At 28.3% G+C, this 17,184-nt stretch overlaps 2 protein-coding genes across 2 annotated transcripts; one reads left to right on the top strand and one right to left on the bottom strand.

Annotated features, from left to right (window-relative positions):
* Nucleotides 1–344: 344 nt before the first annotated feature.
* On the bottom strand, nt 345–3,711 carry LOC103497743 (uncharacterized). Its single transcript, XM_008460053.3, has 3 exons — nt 3,034–3,711; nt 879–1,046; nt 345–688 (listed from the first exon to the last, which is right to left on the bottom strand). Exons 1-3 carry the CDS (start codon nt 3,577–3,579, stop codon nt 500–502), a joined length of 903 nt encoding a protein of 300 aa, XP_008458275.2. The 5' UTR covers nt 3,580–3,711; the 3' UTR covers nt 345–499.
* A 4,201-nt stretch (nt 3,712–7,912) lies between these two features.
* On the top strand, nt 7,913–15,862 carry LOC103497741 (abietadienol/abietadienal oxidase). Its single transcript, XM_017046772.2, has 9 exons — nt 7,913–8,162; nt 8,501–8,828; nt 9,419–9,568; nt 10,407–10,664; nt 11,389–11,472; nt 12,458–12,536; nt 14,191–14,312; nt 14,548–14,675; nt 15,575–15,862. The coding sequence occupies exons 1-9, from the start codon at nt 7,918–7,920 to the stop codon at nt 15,666–15,668; spliced, it is 1,488 nt and encodes a 495-aa protein (XP_016902261.2). The 5' UTR covers nt 7,913–7,917; the 3' UTR covers nt 15,669–15,862.
* The last annotated feature ends 1,322 nt before the right edge of the window (nt 15,863–17,184 follow it).

The following is a 17,184-nucleotide window of genomic DNA, read 5'->3' as shown; positions in this document are numbered from 1 at the left end:
GTAAGCTTACTTTTCTTTTTCTTTTTCTTTTTCTTTTTCTTTTTCTTTTTCTTTTTTACACCACAATTAATGATGTCTTCTTTATTTTAATGAAAAGCAAATATATTGTAATATATGACTTTAAACGTATGTTTTATTAGGCTTTTTTCTGCTGACATGTTATTGACTTAAAGGTTGGTGGCAGTCAACTGGGGGATGTGGAAGAATGTTTGTGGCAACATTGAGAGGGTCTCCTATTAGAGAAAATCCAAGCTCGTTGTGTGTAATGATCTAAAAGTATATTTGTCTCATTTTTGTGTAATATGCACTCTAGCTACGGTTAATCGAGGTATATGAGGTCGAAATGAAAATAAATGATGAAAGAAAATACTATAGCCATTTGTTTGTGTTGGACAGTGACAAATCTAATGCTGCCTTTGGCAAGAATTTGTGCTGGAAATAATTTGATCAAAGGAATTTATAACATTGCATTATATAAATGTGGGAGGAATCAAATCGATTAGGAGGTGGTGGTTGAACTGGTTTTATGTACTTCTTCTCGAATACACATTAGGTTAGCCTTTATCTCACTGCAAAGTCGACCCTCAAGAAGTCGAACGGGCAATAGAAGCTTTGGCTTTACATCAACACTATATGACAAAGTTGAATGTACTTCTTGATCTTGAAAGCTATCATCATCTTCACCAAACTGCATTGACATAACTTTTTGATGAGTGAGTGCCATTTGATTAGCTACAAGCTTTCTAAAATGGAAGTTACGAAATTTTTGATTGGTTTGTGGAATTGATGATCAATAAAAGGGTTGAGAGAAATGTAGAGAACCCACTGATATAATTATTTCTAATAGAAATATGTTGATCTATGCAGTGGATAATTACCTGCTCGATTGACCATTCCCCCTCAAAGAGTTCAAAGTCACCTTCAATCATCTTGAATTTGATAACTCGTCTTTTACCGAAAGGAAGTCTTTCGAGATCGTTCTCATAACAATCAATGGTTCCTTTAGCATTAAATTTGAAACCAAAGGCCAAGTTTTGCTCCCCAACCTATATAAGGGATGCCAAAGCATGCTTAATACACATGAAGAAAGGCAAAAAAAACAACATTAAATTCAGTAAAACATTATTGTACATAAAATTGCATTAGCAACAACAGCTAACAGAAGAGGATTAAGTCACAACTCAATGTACAGCACCAGCTTCAATCGAAATTACAAGCATGTGGGAGATATAATAATTCCATTCACATATTTGACAAAGTTCACGAAAGCAGAGGGGGCAGAGGAACAAATCATGGGTTTCTTACAGTTTGCCAGCCAATGGGAATTTGGATTGTTGTATGATGTGTTGACCAATAGAGAGCTGCTGCAAAATAGGTCCTATGTTACCAGCTTCCAAAGAATTGTGTCAAGGGAGGAGATATGCCATATGGAGCAAAAAGGTAGACCCTTCCTCAATTTCGACTTCTCTGAGGTTCCTCAGAAAAATTCTAAGTTTTTGCATCCAAATTCCACATATACTTGAATCGAGAGAGAAGACGTGTGGCACTGGCAAAGAATCATTTAGAAGCCAAGAATCATTCCAAAAAGGAGTGTTGTCCCTGATCCCAAATTTGCAGGCGATTCAATTAAGAACAAGTTACTGATATTTCATAATAGATTTTCAGGGCCCTTGGCCGTGGCATATGGACATCATCCCAGATTTTAGGGCTGCTGGCTATCAGATTATGGGGCAGTATCTATACCATCACCAAGAAGCAGTGGGAAAGATGAGATTCTAGGCATAAGAAATAGGATGCAGTACCTAGTTACATTACAATATGTGCTCGCTTAGTATTTGTGGATAAAAGAAATCTTTCAAAATTTAAGAAGACATTGTGGGGATTTATCCAGTGCCTTCAAAAATTATCGATTTGGTTTTATCATTTTGAAGCTTGCGTCAGAGAACGAAGAAGCCAGCTTGCCAAAAAAGTCACCTCTTGTCATGAAAAGGTGTATTTCAGCATAAAAAGGTGAGAGATCCCACCTACCTTCCTAATTCGACAACCCTTTTGGATCTTCACCATATATACTCAAGATGACTCTTCACCACAAAGCATCCTTTTATTGCGTAAATCTCCAAAGCCACCACTTGAGTAAAAGCGCGCTATTCCTCTACCGAAAAGCTCCAAAACTGAGATCTCCATGACACTGGAGGAAGGTTCTTCCCCAAGTCACCAAAACACAAGGCCTATAGCTTCCTCCCTTCCAAAAAAATTCCTAACCAGCCTATCCATCTTATTAGTGGCTCCCATTGGAGCTTTGGGAATGGAGACATAATAAAAGGGAATGCTGCAAATGACAGACGATCGGGGAGAAAAGAGAAAAAATAAAGAGAGATTTGGAAATAGAGAAATAAATAGCAATGCCATGGTTGATAAATTACATAGCAATCATGATAGGAGAAAGTATTTCATCCATATAAAAGAACAAATGAAATCCAAGCCACAACTCACCATTCTTGTGTCAAAGACGAGATTCTAAATGGAGCTTCCCTAATGGCTAATTCATTCAAGAAGAGTGAATCTACTCATTCAAGGCTTCACAACATTTGGTGAGAGGGGAAATAAAATCTTCGAAGAAGGAAAGGTATAGGATTTAGTTTTGTGTTCTCATATAGTTCTTATGGATGCCTGAGCGTTAGAAATGAGGAATAGAGGCACTCCTCACGGCTTACACATGGTATATTCATATAAATTCTTATCACTCCCTTCACAATATAGATTACTCTATAAACGTTACATGGCATTTTGCACATAATCATTAATATCAGTTGGACATAACCTGACTCTGTTGGAATTTGCTTCCATTATCCGTTGTTAAAGTACCATGTTAAAGCATATCAAAATCAAACAGTTAAGCTGGGATATGGTGGATATGGTACAATTAACCTTGATCTATACATACATTCACAACCAATCTCAAAAAAAGTTCTCCAGAAGTCATTAAACCGTTCAAATTCCTACGTAATCAAGAACATAAAGAGAAAAGACTACCTGAAAGAGTCGAGCATGGTTGCCAATCTTAAAAAGTATTTGGCTGATAGCGAGTCCAGGTATGAAATCAGCCAATCTTTCATAATCAGTCAAGATATTCCACACCGCCTGGAGTGGAGCATCAATACCAATCCTCGAGTAAATTCTCCGAGAGTTGGTACCCAACTTCTCGATTTGGATACATAAGCCACCACCGTCGTCAAAAATCGTTTCAGAATCTGAGACGTCAGAGTAATCGCCATTTTCGTCACTATCTGAGAACGTAGGCTCGGAATTGGAATAGTAATTTCTGAACCTAGAACGAAAATGTTTGGGAGGATAAGTAGTAGAAGAATATGAGGAAGGGATAGTTGTTGATTTGGTGGCGAGGATGGCGAGACGTGAAAGAGAAGGATGGACTCTAAAAGTAGGTACGACGGCAAGGGCGGCGGAGGAGGTGGCCGGAGAAGTTGAAGATAAACGGGAAATGGAGGAGGAAGTTAGTGAAGAAGAAGAAGAAGAAGAAGAAGAATACGTTGGTTCTGAGGAATTGAGAAAGGAACGCATCGCGTCGTAAGGATCAATGTGTGAAGTGGAAATTTGGTTTCCTCAAATCCTTAGTCTCAACTCAACTCTCACCCACTCCTTCCACACTCACATTGGTTTAGGAATTCTTATTTAAACAATGATGAAGGGAGTGAGCATCAAAGCTCATTTTAACAATGTCTATACCAAAATCTACGGTGATTAACTTTGTCGTCATATCTAATGCATTGGAACTTTGATGAAGTTGGAGTTATGTCTTCGATAACACATATAATGCCCTTAGATTAAGGATTCGAAATCTAGATTCAGCAATTAATTTTCATAGCATTTCCTTACGTTTCATGTGATCAGACTACGTCAAACAGAAAACTTCAAAGAAATCACCTAACATAAGATTGACTATAAGCACGCATCACTTATATAGGATGGGGAGAGTTGGTATATATAGTCATTTCATTTTAATCTTTCTTAGCCATACTTTTACGTTCTCAAGATCTAACTCATTCGGGTTGCAAAACGTCACTGACATAAGTGAGTTAATGAGGTCTAGAATAATCCTCTTGAGAGAAGATAAAATATTGCAAGAATCACTTGGAAACTAAATAAACCATAGATCTGGCTGACTTATCACTCAAACTGGTTGTCATGTATAATTAATCTACAATTGAGTTTTATCACTTCTCACCCCAAATAAAAACCTTGAACGATGAAATAGTAAAAGCTAATATGGTTTGTTAAAGTTAATTAAAGTAAGTCCCATAAGGGCCTAATAGAAATAAGTGATGCTGTGTTGATTGAGGGGTGTGGTGAGGGAAGAAATATTGAAGTTTTGATGTTGAAGTTTAATTAGCTAGTTTTCACATTAATTAAGTTTATGGTTTTCTAATTTTTGTGACTAAAATAATGTTTGTTTTTAAGTTGAAGTTAAATAATTTTTATAAGATCCGGATATATGGGAGTAGATGCGTCGTTATATTTAAGAAGAGATTAGTATAAAATTGTAAATAATGTATAATCATCTGAGTTTAAGTTTAATTTTAATTTAGAGTGATGTAGAATTTGATAATTTTTGTAGAATATTTTTTCTAAGTTTAAGTTTTAGTAGTGTGGTTAAAGTTATGTTAGAAAAGTTGTGTATACATTTTGTTTCATATATTCATTAAATTTAATTATTTTAGTAGTATTGAAATTATTTGAAATTATCCTTTCAGGTAGGGATGAATCTATATGCATATCTCAATACCATAAACTAGTTTTGTTCTTCGTTGACATTCTGTAATTTTAAATGAACTTTTTTTAAAAAAAATTGGATGTTATTTTTAACAAATGGAACGTATATCTTCTACAATCATCTCCAACAACCACCTCGACGTCTAACTCCACGTTACTATCATCTCTAATGGCCAATTACTTCAACATGACCTACTAACTTTATCGATAATCTCAAACAACTAAGTCATCTGATCACATACTCTAAATAAAAACAAACAATATATATATATATATATATATATATATATATATATATATATATATATATATATATATATATATATATATATATTATGCATAATTCTTCCACCATAATTCCTTTTCAAAGAAGTTTCCACATGTTGATTTTTAATCTAAGTGGTATCAAGAAAGACATTATATTGTAGAGATCAAGACTTTGATACACTAACTAGATAAAGACTCGGTACAACTTTTTAACGTATATTTTGAGATTACATAGTACTTATCCATATATGCTAATTTTACTTAATTCTAAATAAATATAAAGTACACACTTTTCCTTAGTATTTTATCCACCTCAAGTACATAGTATATCGATTGCATGTAAAAATTTCACAAAATTTTTAAATTGACATCTAAATTGAGAGAAAATTTTGAAAAAAACATGTGTACAATTAAAAGATTAAAAAAAACTACTGTACTTAAAATCAATACTTTGGGACTTCCATCTTTCATCTCAAATAAATGAAATTTCTAGTATTATTATAACAACAGTTACTCCATCTCGATTATTCAATACGTTATTAAATAATTTATTAATTCAAATACTACATTCATAGTAAATAATGAATGGATTTTCATACTTTAGTAGTATTAAATTTTATTTCGGATAACCATAGCATATCCATGGGATTAGAATTCCCTTTATAGGAATATAGCTATCATTTTAAATAAAGCCTCTTCCCAATGTGCCACCTATACACACACACACACACACATATATATCCTTATCTAAATATAGCTCTCCTCCCCAAATTATGCTTTCATAAAATATAATAATGATAGCTTTGACCCAACTTTTCTCTGAGGAAAGTTTATATGATTTAAAAATAATTAATGTGACATCTCACAACTCTATAGTGTAGATATTATTGAGGTCACGTTAGAATCCACCAACTTTAATTGGTTTACCATTATGTGATTTAGTTGAGGACTTCCACTAAGTTTTCATCCACTAAGTTTTCATTTTTAATGAAATCTTTATCTCTTTCTTCTGTGAAGATTATATATATATATATATATATGTATGTATATATATATATATGTATGTATCTATATATATATGTATGTATATGTATCTATATATGTATGTATATGTATGTATGTATCTATGTATGTATGTATGTATCTATGTATGTATGTATGTATCTATGTATGTATGTATGTATCTATGTATGTATGTATGTATGTATGTATGTATGTATATTGGTGGTATATTAATTGATTATTATTAGTACAACTTGTTTGAAGAGAGAAAGGGGAATTTTTTCCATCATTGTGAAAATCAGGATACACTATCTTTTTAGTCGATTTTTGGATTTCAAAAAATAAGTATATTCGGTATCTAAATTTTTAAAATATACCATTTTAGTCGTCTAGAATTTTCTAAAATAGATTTAAAAGGTCATCGTCTAATCTTTTTAATAAAATATACATATTAAATAATGAAAAAAAAGTATGAGATCGACGTGCCAGTTCATTTAAGTCATGGAGAACTTGTGAACTTCGCCTAAACTACTCTATTTTTGTCAATATTTTTTTCTCCCCTATCTTATTTTTTACCTTCCTTACGAAAAAAACACATTATTAAAATAAAAAGATTCCTAACTTTTTCTTTGGGAAAAAAAAAGACAAATAAAAGAAGAGGGGAAATAAAGAAAAGAGAATAGGGAGTGGTCAGGCAAAAGTCAGACAGAGAGAAAGAAAATGATCATTTTGAAAATACAGAAAAGAGAGAAATAATAGAGAAAGGGGAGAGAAATAGAGAAATGATCATATCATAAAAATCAACTTATTGGAGAGATTGGAATTAATGCTTAAAATGGATTGAAGAAGTTGATAGCCAAAAGCTTTAAACTTTGTAAGTTCTCTCTCTCTCTCTCTCTCTCTCTCTAAATGTTCTAAATATATTATGTAAAAGAAGCTAAGAAATAAATATATGTAAGTTTTCAAAACTTTGATGTTGAGTTTTTTCTTTTTTTTCCTTTTTCCTTTTTCCTTTTTGGATTTTGTTGATAAGAGTTCAATTATATAAGTGATGAGTTCATCGTTGTTTTAAGCTAATTCTATTGAATATTACAATTTTTTTTTAGTTCGAGAATATGTGATGTGTAGGATCTAATTAAACTTCTGACTTTTTGGTCAAAGTTACGTACTTAATATCGATAAAACATGAATGAAATGACTTATAAGTTTTTTGTTTTTTTTTTCTTACTAAAAAGTTTTTGTTTCTATGTTCTTGCCTCGAAGTGTTGATAAACATTAGAAATTTATCGTGAAAATGGAAGAGGAAAATAAACGAAAGAGAAAGATGAAAAGAGTGGAAAAGGAAGAAGAAAGTAAATAATGAAAAAGGGATACATCTTTACATGCATGATTAGAGATGATTTATTCATTTTTGTACTATGGAAAATGGTTGTATGGTTACTAAGTTAGAATTAATGATTTAGTTTCTTTAAAACATTCGAGTTATATATTACCGAAAAAGATGTGTTTGTATGTTAGCCACGTATTAAAATTTTATATATAGCATTTTAGTTCGAAGTTAAAACCTTTGCAAAATAATTGTGTCCTATGCATTATGTCAATGTCACATCATGCATCACACGATGAAAGTACTCGTAGTTCTAAATGATTTGGAAGAAGAAGCATTTTTCCCCTTTTTGTATTCTAGCCAATTGATATTTTTATTCTTTAGTTCATATATGATTAATTTAAACTGTTACAAGTATCACTTTCAATAAATAATTGGAATAACTTTTTAAGTGATTCATTTTAAATTATTTCTGAATTTTTTTTTAGTATGTTAGCTTTGAAATTTTGCAATTTATCTTAGCCAGGTCGAAGATGACAATGTGGGAGTCCTCCTTGGTCGTGTGGTCATTTTTCATATTTACACTATTGTCCGCTACTTTTCTTTCAAACATATTCAAAAATAAAAAGTACAACAATAACCAGAACGATCAAAGTCAAACAGGATACAAATTTCCTCCGGGGAGAAGAAGCTGGCCTCTTATAGGTGATAGCTTCGACTGGTACTCTGCCATTGCAAGTTCTCATCCTTCCAAATATGTTGAAGAACAAGCCAAAAGGTAATATAACTCAAAAACAAAGACCTATACGTACGTACGTACACAAACACATATATACTCTTTTTCTCTACTTTTTAACTTTGTCATTTGTTTCAAAAGTTTCGGTATTTTTTTCAATAGTTACAATATTACTTTTGACATTCTATAAAAGTTTTTCAAAATAACTCTTCAAATAAAAGTTTGTTAGAATGTCGAAATGTATTGCAATTCAAAAAAATTTCCTAAGCGTGATTAATTATGTACATAATTTATCTTCTTCTTTTTTTTTTCTTTGGGTTAAGTTTTCTATAAAACATATGATATGACGTCGTCTTAACCAATTGAGCTGACCAAAAAAGATACGGGAAGATCTTCTCGTGTCGTGTTTTTGGTAAATGTACAGTGGTATCCGTCGATCCAGAGTTTAATAGATATGTGATGCAAAACGAAGGGATATTGTTTCAATCGAGCTATCCCAAATCTTTTCGGGATTTGGTAGGCGTCAATGGTGTTATCACAGCTCAAGGAGAACAACAAAGGAAACTCCATGGAATTGCGTCCAATTTTATGCGTATAAACAAACTCAACTTTAGCTTCCTAAAGGAAATTCAAACCATAATCATCCATTCCTTGACCACTTTCCATGACCGTCATCAAATCATCTCTCTCCAAGATGCTTGCAGGAAGGCTAGTATGCATATATATATATATATATATATATATATATATATATATATATATATATATATATATATATATATATATATATATATATATATATATATATATATATTATTTGTTACGTTATTACGAGTTTAATTATGTCGTCTTGATTAATAATCATTTAATTTTTCACGTAAAAATGGTATTTGAACTATTTTTAGACAACTTCTTATTCGAGGAGAAAAAAAAAAACTTTTTAACAACTTTTTCCTTTTTTTTTTTTATTTTCATAATTTGGCTCAAATTTTGAAAAGAAAACGAAAAAACTCATAAATTGAAGTAATTGGTTTATAATTGAGTCCAATTTTCATTTGTGTCTTTTTCGTCTTTGAAGATATTAGTTCTTCGACTCTTAATGTCGTGAGTTTACAATACTTCCCCAAGCTAAAAAAAAAAAAAAAGAAAAAAAAGCAATGTCACCCCTAATAGTTTCTCCACTTTTAAATTTTGTAATCAAATTGTAATTGAAGTTTACATTAATTTAATTTGTAGGTGTGTATATGATTTAAAAAATAATAGAAAGTATTTGTTCTGTTTGAAATTTGGGCGAGCAGATTGCGATTAATGTAATGGTAAGTCAGCTATTGGGAGTGTCAAGTGATTCGGAAGTGAATGAGATTAGTGGTTTATTTTACGACTTTGTGGATGGCTGTCTATCTTTTCCTATCAACTTACCTCCCTTTGCCTACTACTCCGCCATGAAGGTAATTACTTCAACCCTACTATATATATATATACTTTTTCTGTTTGTTTAACGGTTAATTTTCAAATATAGCATAATAAATCAAAAATATATTTACAAATACAACAAATTACAGGAATTGATGTTGTTAGCTACACACTGATAAACTACTATCATCCATCACTGATAGAGATTGTGTAATTAAACATCCATCACTGTATTTGATTGATAGACGACTAAGAATTTTTACTATATTTTTATAAAATTTTTCAACAATTTTATCATTTATAAAATTGTCCACTTTTTTTGTTTTTTTAATCTTGGATTAAATTTGACGTTTTAATTTTAAAAATCATTTAAATTTTTTTTAAATACGTCTAGAAATATGGATTTTTGTTTTTTGTGTTAATTAATTTGAAATAGGTCATTAGTTATTATACAATCAATAAATACTAAACTTGAGATCAAAAAAAAAAAAGAAATCAGTTGGATGAACATATATATGAAAAAATTTTAAAAACTTAAAAACTTGGAGAAGCTTTTTGCCCTAAAAATTAACAAATTCAATTAAATACAAACTTGATTATTATTATTATCATCACCGTCGTCTATTTAGATCTTAAAATTTTTGATTTAGTGCTTAATAGAGTGATAAATTTTAGATCAATAACTTGTTAGATACAAATTAAAAACTAAAATTTCAAAACTAATTAGGCAAATAGATATGGAAAAATAGATTATGTGTTAAGACATTTTTTTGAAGTCCCGAACTCGAAACTTCAAGAAAACATGATGTATTTAATTTAACCTAATTTAGTTAATGTATTAATGTGCTTCTGTGGATTTGTTGTATAGCATAGGCAAGGAAGCAAATCATAAGGAAAATAAAGAAGAAAATGAAGATGCAGAAATCAATGGAAAGGATGAGTAGTAGTAGTAGTAGTAGTGGGCATGGAGTTCTTGCAAGACTGTTGGAGGAACAAAAGCACTTATGCGATGAGGCAGTGGAAGACTTCATAATCAATCTTCTTTTTGCTGGAAATGAAACCACTTCTAAAACAATGCTTTTCGCAGTCTATTACCTAACTCACTCACCTAAAGCATTCAACCAACTTCTGGTACGTTCCTAAACTAATTAAACTAACAAATCATTTATATATTTTCTTTTCTTTCTTTAATCAACTCGTTCGATTGAATCTACGAGAGAAAAACTAAAAATCGGGTTAAACTATTGTTCGAATTTTTCTTTTAGCTTTGATTTTATAACGATCGTAAAAAGTACTCTTAGGAAAATTGACATATTTTGTTAGTTAATGTATAAAAGTATATATACAGAAAAAACGAACCTCACATCATTTACAATTTTTCATTTCGCAGGAAGATTTATATATAAAGAAAGTATATATATTATATATGAAAAATATTTTAATGAAATGTTTATTTATGAAACAAATGCTAATTAACTAAATAATATCATATAAATCAGTATTTATGTCGTTAAGACGACATACATAAATACAAATAGTAATTTATCGCAAATCGACCGTGGTATTTTTGCTACGTTTAGAAATATTTTTGAAATTTTTATCATTTAAAGTAATTTTCGAAAAGATTATATGTAACTCCTAAAATTTATCTCTTGATTTAGAGTTGTATAGTGTTGTTAAGACATTGATGATGAGATGAATATAATTGACGTTTTGTTGATATATATATTTTTTTACTCTAATTTTAAAAATCAAATCAAAGTTTTGAAAACTAGAAAAAGAATAGTTAAAAGGTTGATTATAACTTATATTAATTTGTTATTTTTGGTTCTCTACATGAAATTACAAATTATAGGATGAACAAGATGGTTTGAGAAATAGGTGTGGAGACAATACAATCACATGGCAGGATTACAAATCAATGTCCTTTACCCAATGTGTAAGTTTTTCCATATTTCCTAATTAAGTGTTTTCTTTTCTTTTTGTTTTTCCTTTTAATTTCCTACATTCTTTTTATCAATTTATCAAAATAATGCTAAAATACAAAAAAAAAAAAAAAAAAAAAAAAAACTAAACTAAACTATTTTTTAACATTACTTAAAAATTAGAGATAGTTACAAATGTGACAATTATATTCAAAATAATTAAGTATATAGTAATATTTTTAAAAAATTGTAAATATAGCAAAATCTGTCAAAATCTATCAATAATAGGAGTCTATCACTGATGGACCATGTAACAAATGTTGGTGGTCTATCACTGATAAACCATAAGAGTCTATCAATGATAGAAGTCTATCACTGATAGACTTTGCTATATTTGCAATTTTTTAAAAATATTGCTACATATTTAATAATTATTCTAAAAATTGTTATCTATTATAATTACTCTATTAGTATTAAATACTTCAAAACTATATTCGGAGTAGAAACAACATTTATTAGAATGTGTGACAAAAACTGAAATTATAATGTGTAACGATAATTTGGAACCAATCACCAACACATCAATTCTTCTTAACTTATCGGCTCTAAATCTCATATGACATTTTCTTATTTCTATTGTAATAATGATAGTTTTTCATTAAGCATGCTATTTTGAAAAAGAAAAGGACGAGCCTAAAATAAATGAATGTTTTCGGTTAAAATAAAATAAGCTAATTTATTAATAAATATAGTAAATTTTTACGTTTTATCTATCATGATCTATCTGATAGAAATTAAAATAAAATATTTTCAAATATAATAAAATAAATAAAAATATTTATAAAATACAACAAAATGTTACCGTTTATCAAAAATGAACCATGATAGACTACTAATTATATCTATCTATTTGTATCTATCATTACATACTATAATATTCTGCTATCATTGTAAATATTTTCTAAAATAAAATTGTTTTTCGGAAAAAAAAAAAAAAAGGTTATTGATGAGACACTTCGACTCGGAGGAATTGCTATTTGGTTGATGAGAGAGACAAAAGAAGAGATTAAATACTCAGGTACACTAACTTTTATTTTTCTCTCTTTTTTGTGGTATTTTTACATTTTAGAACCAACATTGTCAATTAAGAGCATTTAGGTCTTTGTTTGAAATAAATTTTTTATATATTTTTTTAAATAATGTTTGTATTTAAAAGCACTGGTCGTTTCAAAAATATAACAAAACGTTAAAATATTTATGTTGTATAGAATAGAAAAAGTTCACAGGCCTACAATGGAAAACACAAGAAATGTTCCGTCAACCACACCATCAATAACGCGTGTAATATATTTGGTAGAAGATGGTTTAGATTTGGTTTTCGTCTTTTATGGATCGCTTTTTTTTTTCAAAATTTGGTACACGATCGTTTAGATTTGTCTATACAATCGTTTATTTTTTTTGTATCCGATCGTTTAGATTTATCTATACAATCGTTTATTTATTTGACTACCCCTATTTAAACGATTTTTTTTAGGATTTTTTGTACATGATCGTTTAGATTTGGTTAGTCAAATATAAATGAAGTTTTTTTTTCAAGTCTTTTATATTTATACTTAGTACACGATCTTGAAGAACCAAATAAACGTTTAAAATAAATAAATATTTTATATTTGATATACGATATTGAACCAAGTAACAGTTTAGAAAAAAAATAAAAAAGAAGAAAAACAATAAAATTCGCAAATGAAGAGGTGAGGAAAAACGATAAAAGAGAATGACAAACATAAAATATTTTAAAAAAATGACTCAATTGATACACAGACATCAAATATTTTAACCCTTTGTTATATTTAAGAAAAAATTTCTTTTCTTTTTCTCTTTGACCACTTTAAAAGTTAAAATTAAATTATTTCAAAGGGCATAAACGAATTCTATGATTCCAATCTTCTATCTTTTTTGTACTTTTTATCCCTAAAGTTCCCTCTAACTTATTGGCTTATAAGTCTAAATAATTAAAATTTTAAAATAGGTGAGAAGCATATATATGCATCATTTTTTAATTGCATTATTGGTCAAAATTATATTAGAATATCCTCCAAGGTTGAAATAATTGATTTTAATCCTCAATTTTACTCTATAGCTCATTAATTTGTTACAAAAATAACTTTATAAGTATATTTTCTTTTATGTTTTAGAATTAGAATTAATATTATTTATAGTATTATTGTATATGGACGGAAATTGATGTATAAAAATTTCTAAGAAAAAATAATTTGAATGCAGTTACAGTCATTTTAATTTTTTTTATAGAAAAACTATTTTAAATGATTAGATTCGTAAATTATTATTTACGTCTTATCTTTTATCTTTCGTAGGTCATCGATTACGATATTTTATTATATTTTGTAAATATTTTAATTCTCGTTATATTTAAAAATGTTTATTTTTTATTGTTATAAACAAAATAATATATTTAACCAAAAGTTCCCAATTCTAAAATTCACGATAACTTGTAACATTCTAAAGTTGTGATTTCCAAAATTCAGTAACGATTTTTTTTTTTTTTTTTTGTAATATTACTATAAATCTTTTGGAGTTGGATTATCACAACAATATAATATATATTTATTTCCTATATATATGTGTGTGTGTGTGTATATGTAAATATTGAAAATTAGGGTTTCCAATAAAGAAAAGTACTCTAACTTTTTAGTTGCATTCATATTTGATAGATTATGTGATTCCAAAGGGAACTTTTGTTGTTCCATTTCTTTCTGCCGTACATTTGGATGAGAATATTTATGATGAAGCTTTAACCTTTAATCCTTGGAGATGGATGCAGCTTCAAAATCAGGTTAGTTATTCATCATGCAATAAACCAAAACTTATGTAAAATACTTTATTCATTCATATCTGAGTTTTTAATTATTTTCAATAGTAATATAATTGAACAAAATTTTAAAATATGTTATGAATTTCTTAGAAACTGGAAGATGAAAAGATCAAAATGTTAGGATTTTAAATTTTAGGGACGAAGAAAGCAAGAGGGTTATTTTTCATAAAAATCTGTGGTTGATTTATTGTTTTAGGAAAAGAGAAATTGGAAAAGTAGCCCATATTTTGCTCCATTCGGAGGAGGCGCTAGATTGTGTCCGGGAGCTGAATTGGCTCGTCTTCAAATTGCTCTCTTTCTCCATCACTTTGTTACCAACTATAGGTCACTTCCTAAACTTACCTTATTATTTAGTAATTTTGTCTTTCATTTTATTTTATTTTCTTTTGTGTTTGATTAATATAGGTAGGTATTTAAATTTTTTTTTATTGTTTTTAAGAAAAAAGTTAAAATAATTGATAGGTTAGATACAAATTAGAATTTAAAAAATGAAATATTAATTTTTTTTTTATTTTGTGTCTAAATACATACTTAAATTAATTTCATTGATTAAGTTTGAAATTTAACGTGTATTTGAGTAATAAATTTTAACTTGATATTTGAAAAGAAAATAAGTTTTAAGGAGTATTTGTTTGAAGTTAAAAGTAAATTTAGTTTAATGATAATTGACATGACCTTCTATCTTAGACATGAGAGATTCGATCTCTCATTTTTATAATTGTTGTATTTAATATATATTTTTCTGAAATAAGAAGAGAAAAATAAAACAAGGCTAAGATATCATCTTAATAATTTTATACTATGAATTTTGTCATGTTATAGTTGATGTACTTTTAAATGTCATAAGCTTTTTAAACGTTACTTTGTGAATTTTCACAAAGTATCTTTCTCTTGTGTAAGAAAGTTATTGGTGTTATTTAATCCATTTCAATAAAAAAAATTAACTTTTGAATAACTAAATTCGAGTTTTATCAAAATTATAGAATAATTGAGGGTAAAACTATTGAAATGATATGAATTTAAATTAAATTATGAAAAGTATAAGAAATAAATTAAAGTATAGCTTAAAAGTACAAAAGTCAAAATACACTTCTAACCTCAAAATAATTACCAACAATTTTACTTTTAAGAAAATAAAAACAAAGATGTTATCTAACGATCCAATTAGTTTCTCTCTAGAAAATGAATTAATCATGAATTGCGTTCGATGAATATCTTCTCAGATGGACGCAAGTTAAAGCAGATAGAATGTCTTTCTTTCCCTCTGCTCGGCTAGTCAACGGCTTCCAAATTCACTTGAAAAGACGGGAACACTAATCATATATTTGTGCAGTTCACTAGTTATCCAACAAATATTTATAGTTTGACAGACTTTTATTCTCATGAAAAGAATATATATTTTCTTCAACTCTAGTTCATTGTATAATTTAAATAGGGAAAATGAGCAACACTTTTCGTACAATAAACATGTTTTCGTGTTCACTCAATTTCTAAAAAAATACCTCAAATTAAACCTTGATATTGTTTTTTCGAGTTAACGAATTCGGAATAAAATCATTGCCCTGATATCATATTAAAGATAATTGACGAAAAATTAATATTTTATTAAATCCATCCCTCAACACACATAATAGGAAAAGGGCACAATAATAATAAAATAATGAATAACAAGAGACTTAGTAAAATATCCCAATAATGATATTTGGAGAAGAAAAATCTTATCTTTTATATAGAAAAGCAGAAAGAATACTCATCTCCTACACATATTAGATTAAAATAATATGATGACAACTAAGAAGTAATAAACAACAAAAATATATATGTGTGTGTGTATGTTCTAGAGAAAACTATAAAAGAATAATATTTATCTCCCAACAAATTAGAGCATCATAATTATTAGGTTACAATAATAAAGTAAAGATTAAATTATTAATTCAATTTTTTTTTTAATTTTGTGTTCTAGAAAATAAGAATAATCTTTTGTCAACATTTATTTTCATTGAGATTCCCTATGATTTTATATTTATATTGATATTGTTTATGTTTTATAAATACTTTTAATTTCGTTAATTTAAAAAATGTTCTTTTTACTCTTAATGTAACGATATACCCATTTTTTTTCTTCATTTGTAATATTTATTAATTATAATATATCGTAATGTAATTATTTGAGGTAGATGATTTGAACTATGGACCTTTTGATCTTATATTGATGCTAGTTGAATAAAAAATTTGATCAAGTAAAACTCTTATAAACTTAGCTAAATAAAGTTATGGGACATCATAATTATAATATAAATTATATTTTAGTAAATTCATACCCTCTCCTTTAAACTGCATTTAATTAGTTATTATTAAAATATTAGAAATTTTTTTAAAATAAAGTACAATATTACTTAAAAGATCCACAATTGAATTTCAATTACTTATAATCTAAATTTTGTTATATTTGTAAATATTGGTCTATCAATGATAAATTATGAAAGTCTAGAAGTTTAGTGATATACATCATTGTATTTGTAAATTTTAAAATTGCTACGTATTATACCTATTCTTTTATAAAACTGACCAATTCAGGTCCACCATAAAACCAATAAAACCAAACCCTAGTACAATGTGAAAACTTACTATTTCTAAAACTAAATAAAAGTAACAATCCCCTTATGAGTCGACAACAGCGTATTTGGAAGGTGGTACACATCACACTTCATACAATGTTCAACATATTGCTTGAATTATTATTATTATTATTATTATTAGGTTAAATTATATAAAATGTTCTTGAATTTGGTAGTTTTACGTAAAAATATTCTTGTTCCGAACCGTTAAAGTC

The sequence above is a fragment of the Cucumis melo genome, chromosome 11, assembly GCF_025177605.1.
Source record: "Cucumis melo cultivar AY chromosome 11, USDA_Cmelo_AY_1.0, whole genome shotgun sequence".
Lineage (NCBI taxonomy): Eukaryota > Viridiplantae > Streptophyta > Magnoliopsida > Cucurbitales > Cucurbitaceae > Cucumis > Cucumis melo.
The sequence above is the reverse complement of the archived record's forward strand: the minus strand, read 5'-3'. Positions and strand labels throughout refer to the sequence as shown.

Excerpts from the sequence above, each read along its gene's own strand:
- LOC103497741 (XM_017046772.2), top strand. The coding sequence starts at position 7,918 with ATGACAATGTGGGAGTCCTCCTTGGTCGTGTGGTCATTTTTCATATTT. Across the intron at positions 8,829-9,418 it reads TCCAAGATGCTTGCAGGAAG|ATTGCGATTAATGTAATGGT; the intron begins GCTAGTATGCAT and ends TTGGGCGAGCAG. Across the intron at positions 9,569-10,406 it reads CCTACTACTCCGCCATGAAG|GCAAGGAAGCAAATCATAAG; the intron begins GTAATTACTTCA and ends TGTATAGCATAG.
- LOC103497743 (XM_008460053.3), bottom strand. The coding sequence starts at position 3,579 with ATGCGTTCCTTTCTCAATTCCTCAGAACCAACGTATTCTTCTTCTTCT. Across the intron at positions 1,047-3,033 it reads ACCATGCTCGACTCTTTCAG|GTTGGGGAGCAAAACTTGGC; the intron begins GTAGTCTTTTCT and ends TCCCTTATATAG. Across the intron at positions 689-878 it reads GGGAATGGTCAATCGAGCAG|TTTGGTGAAGATGATGATAG; the intron begins GTAATTATCCAC and ends ATGTCAATGCAG.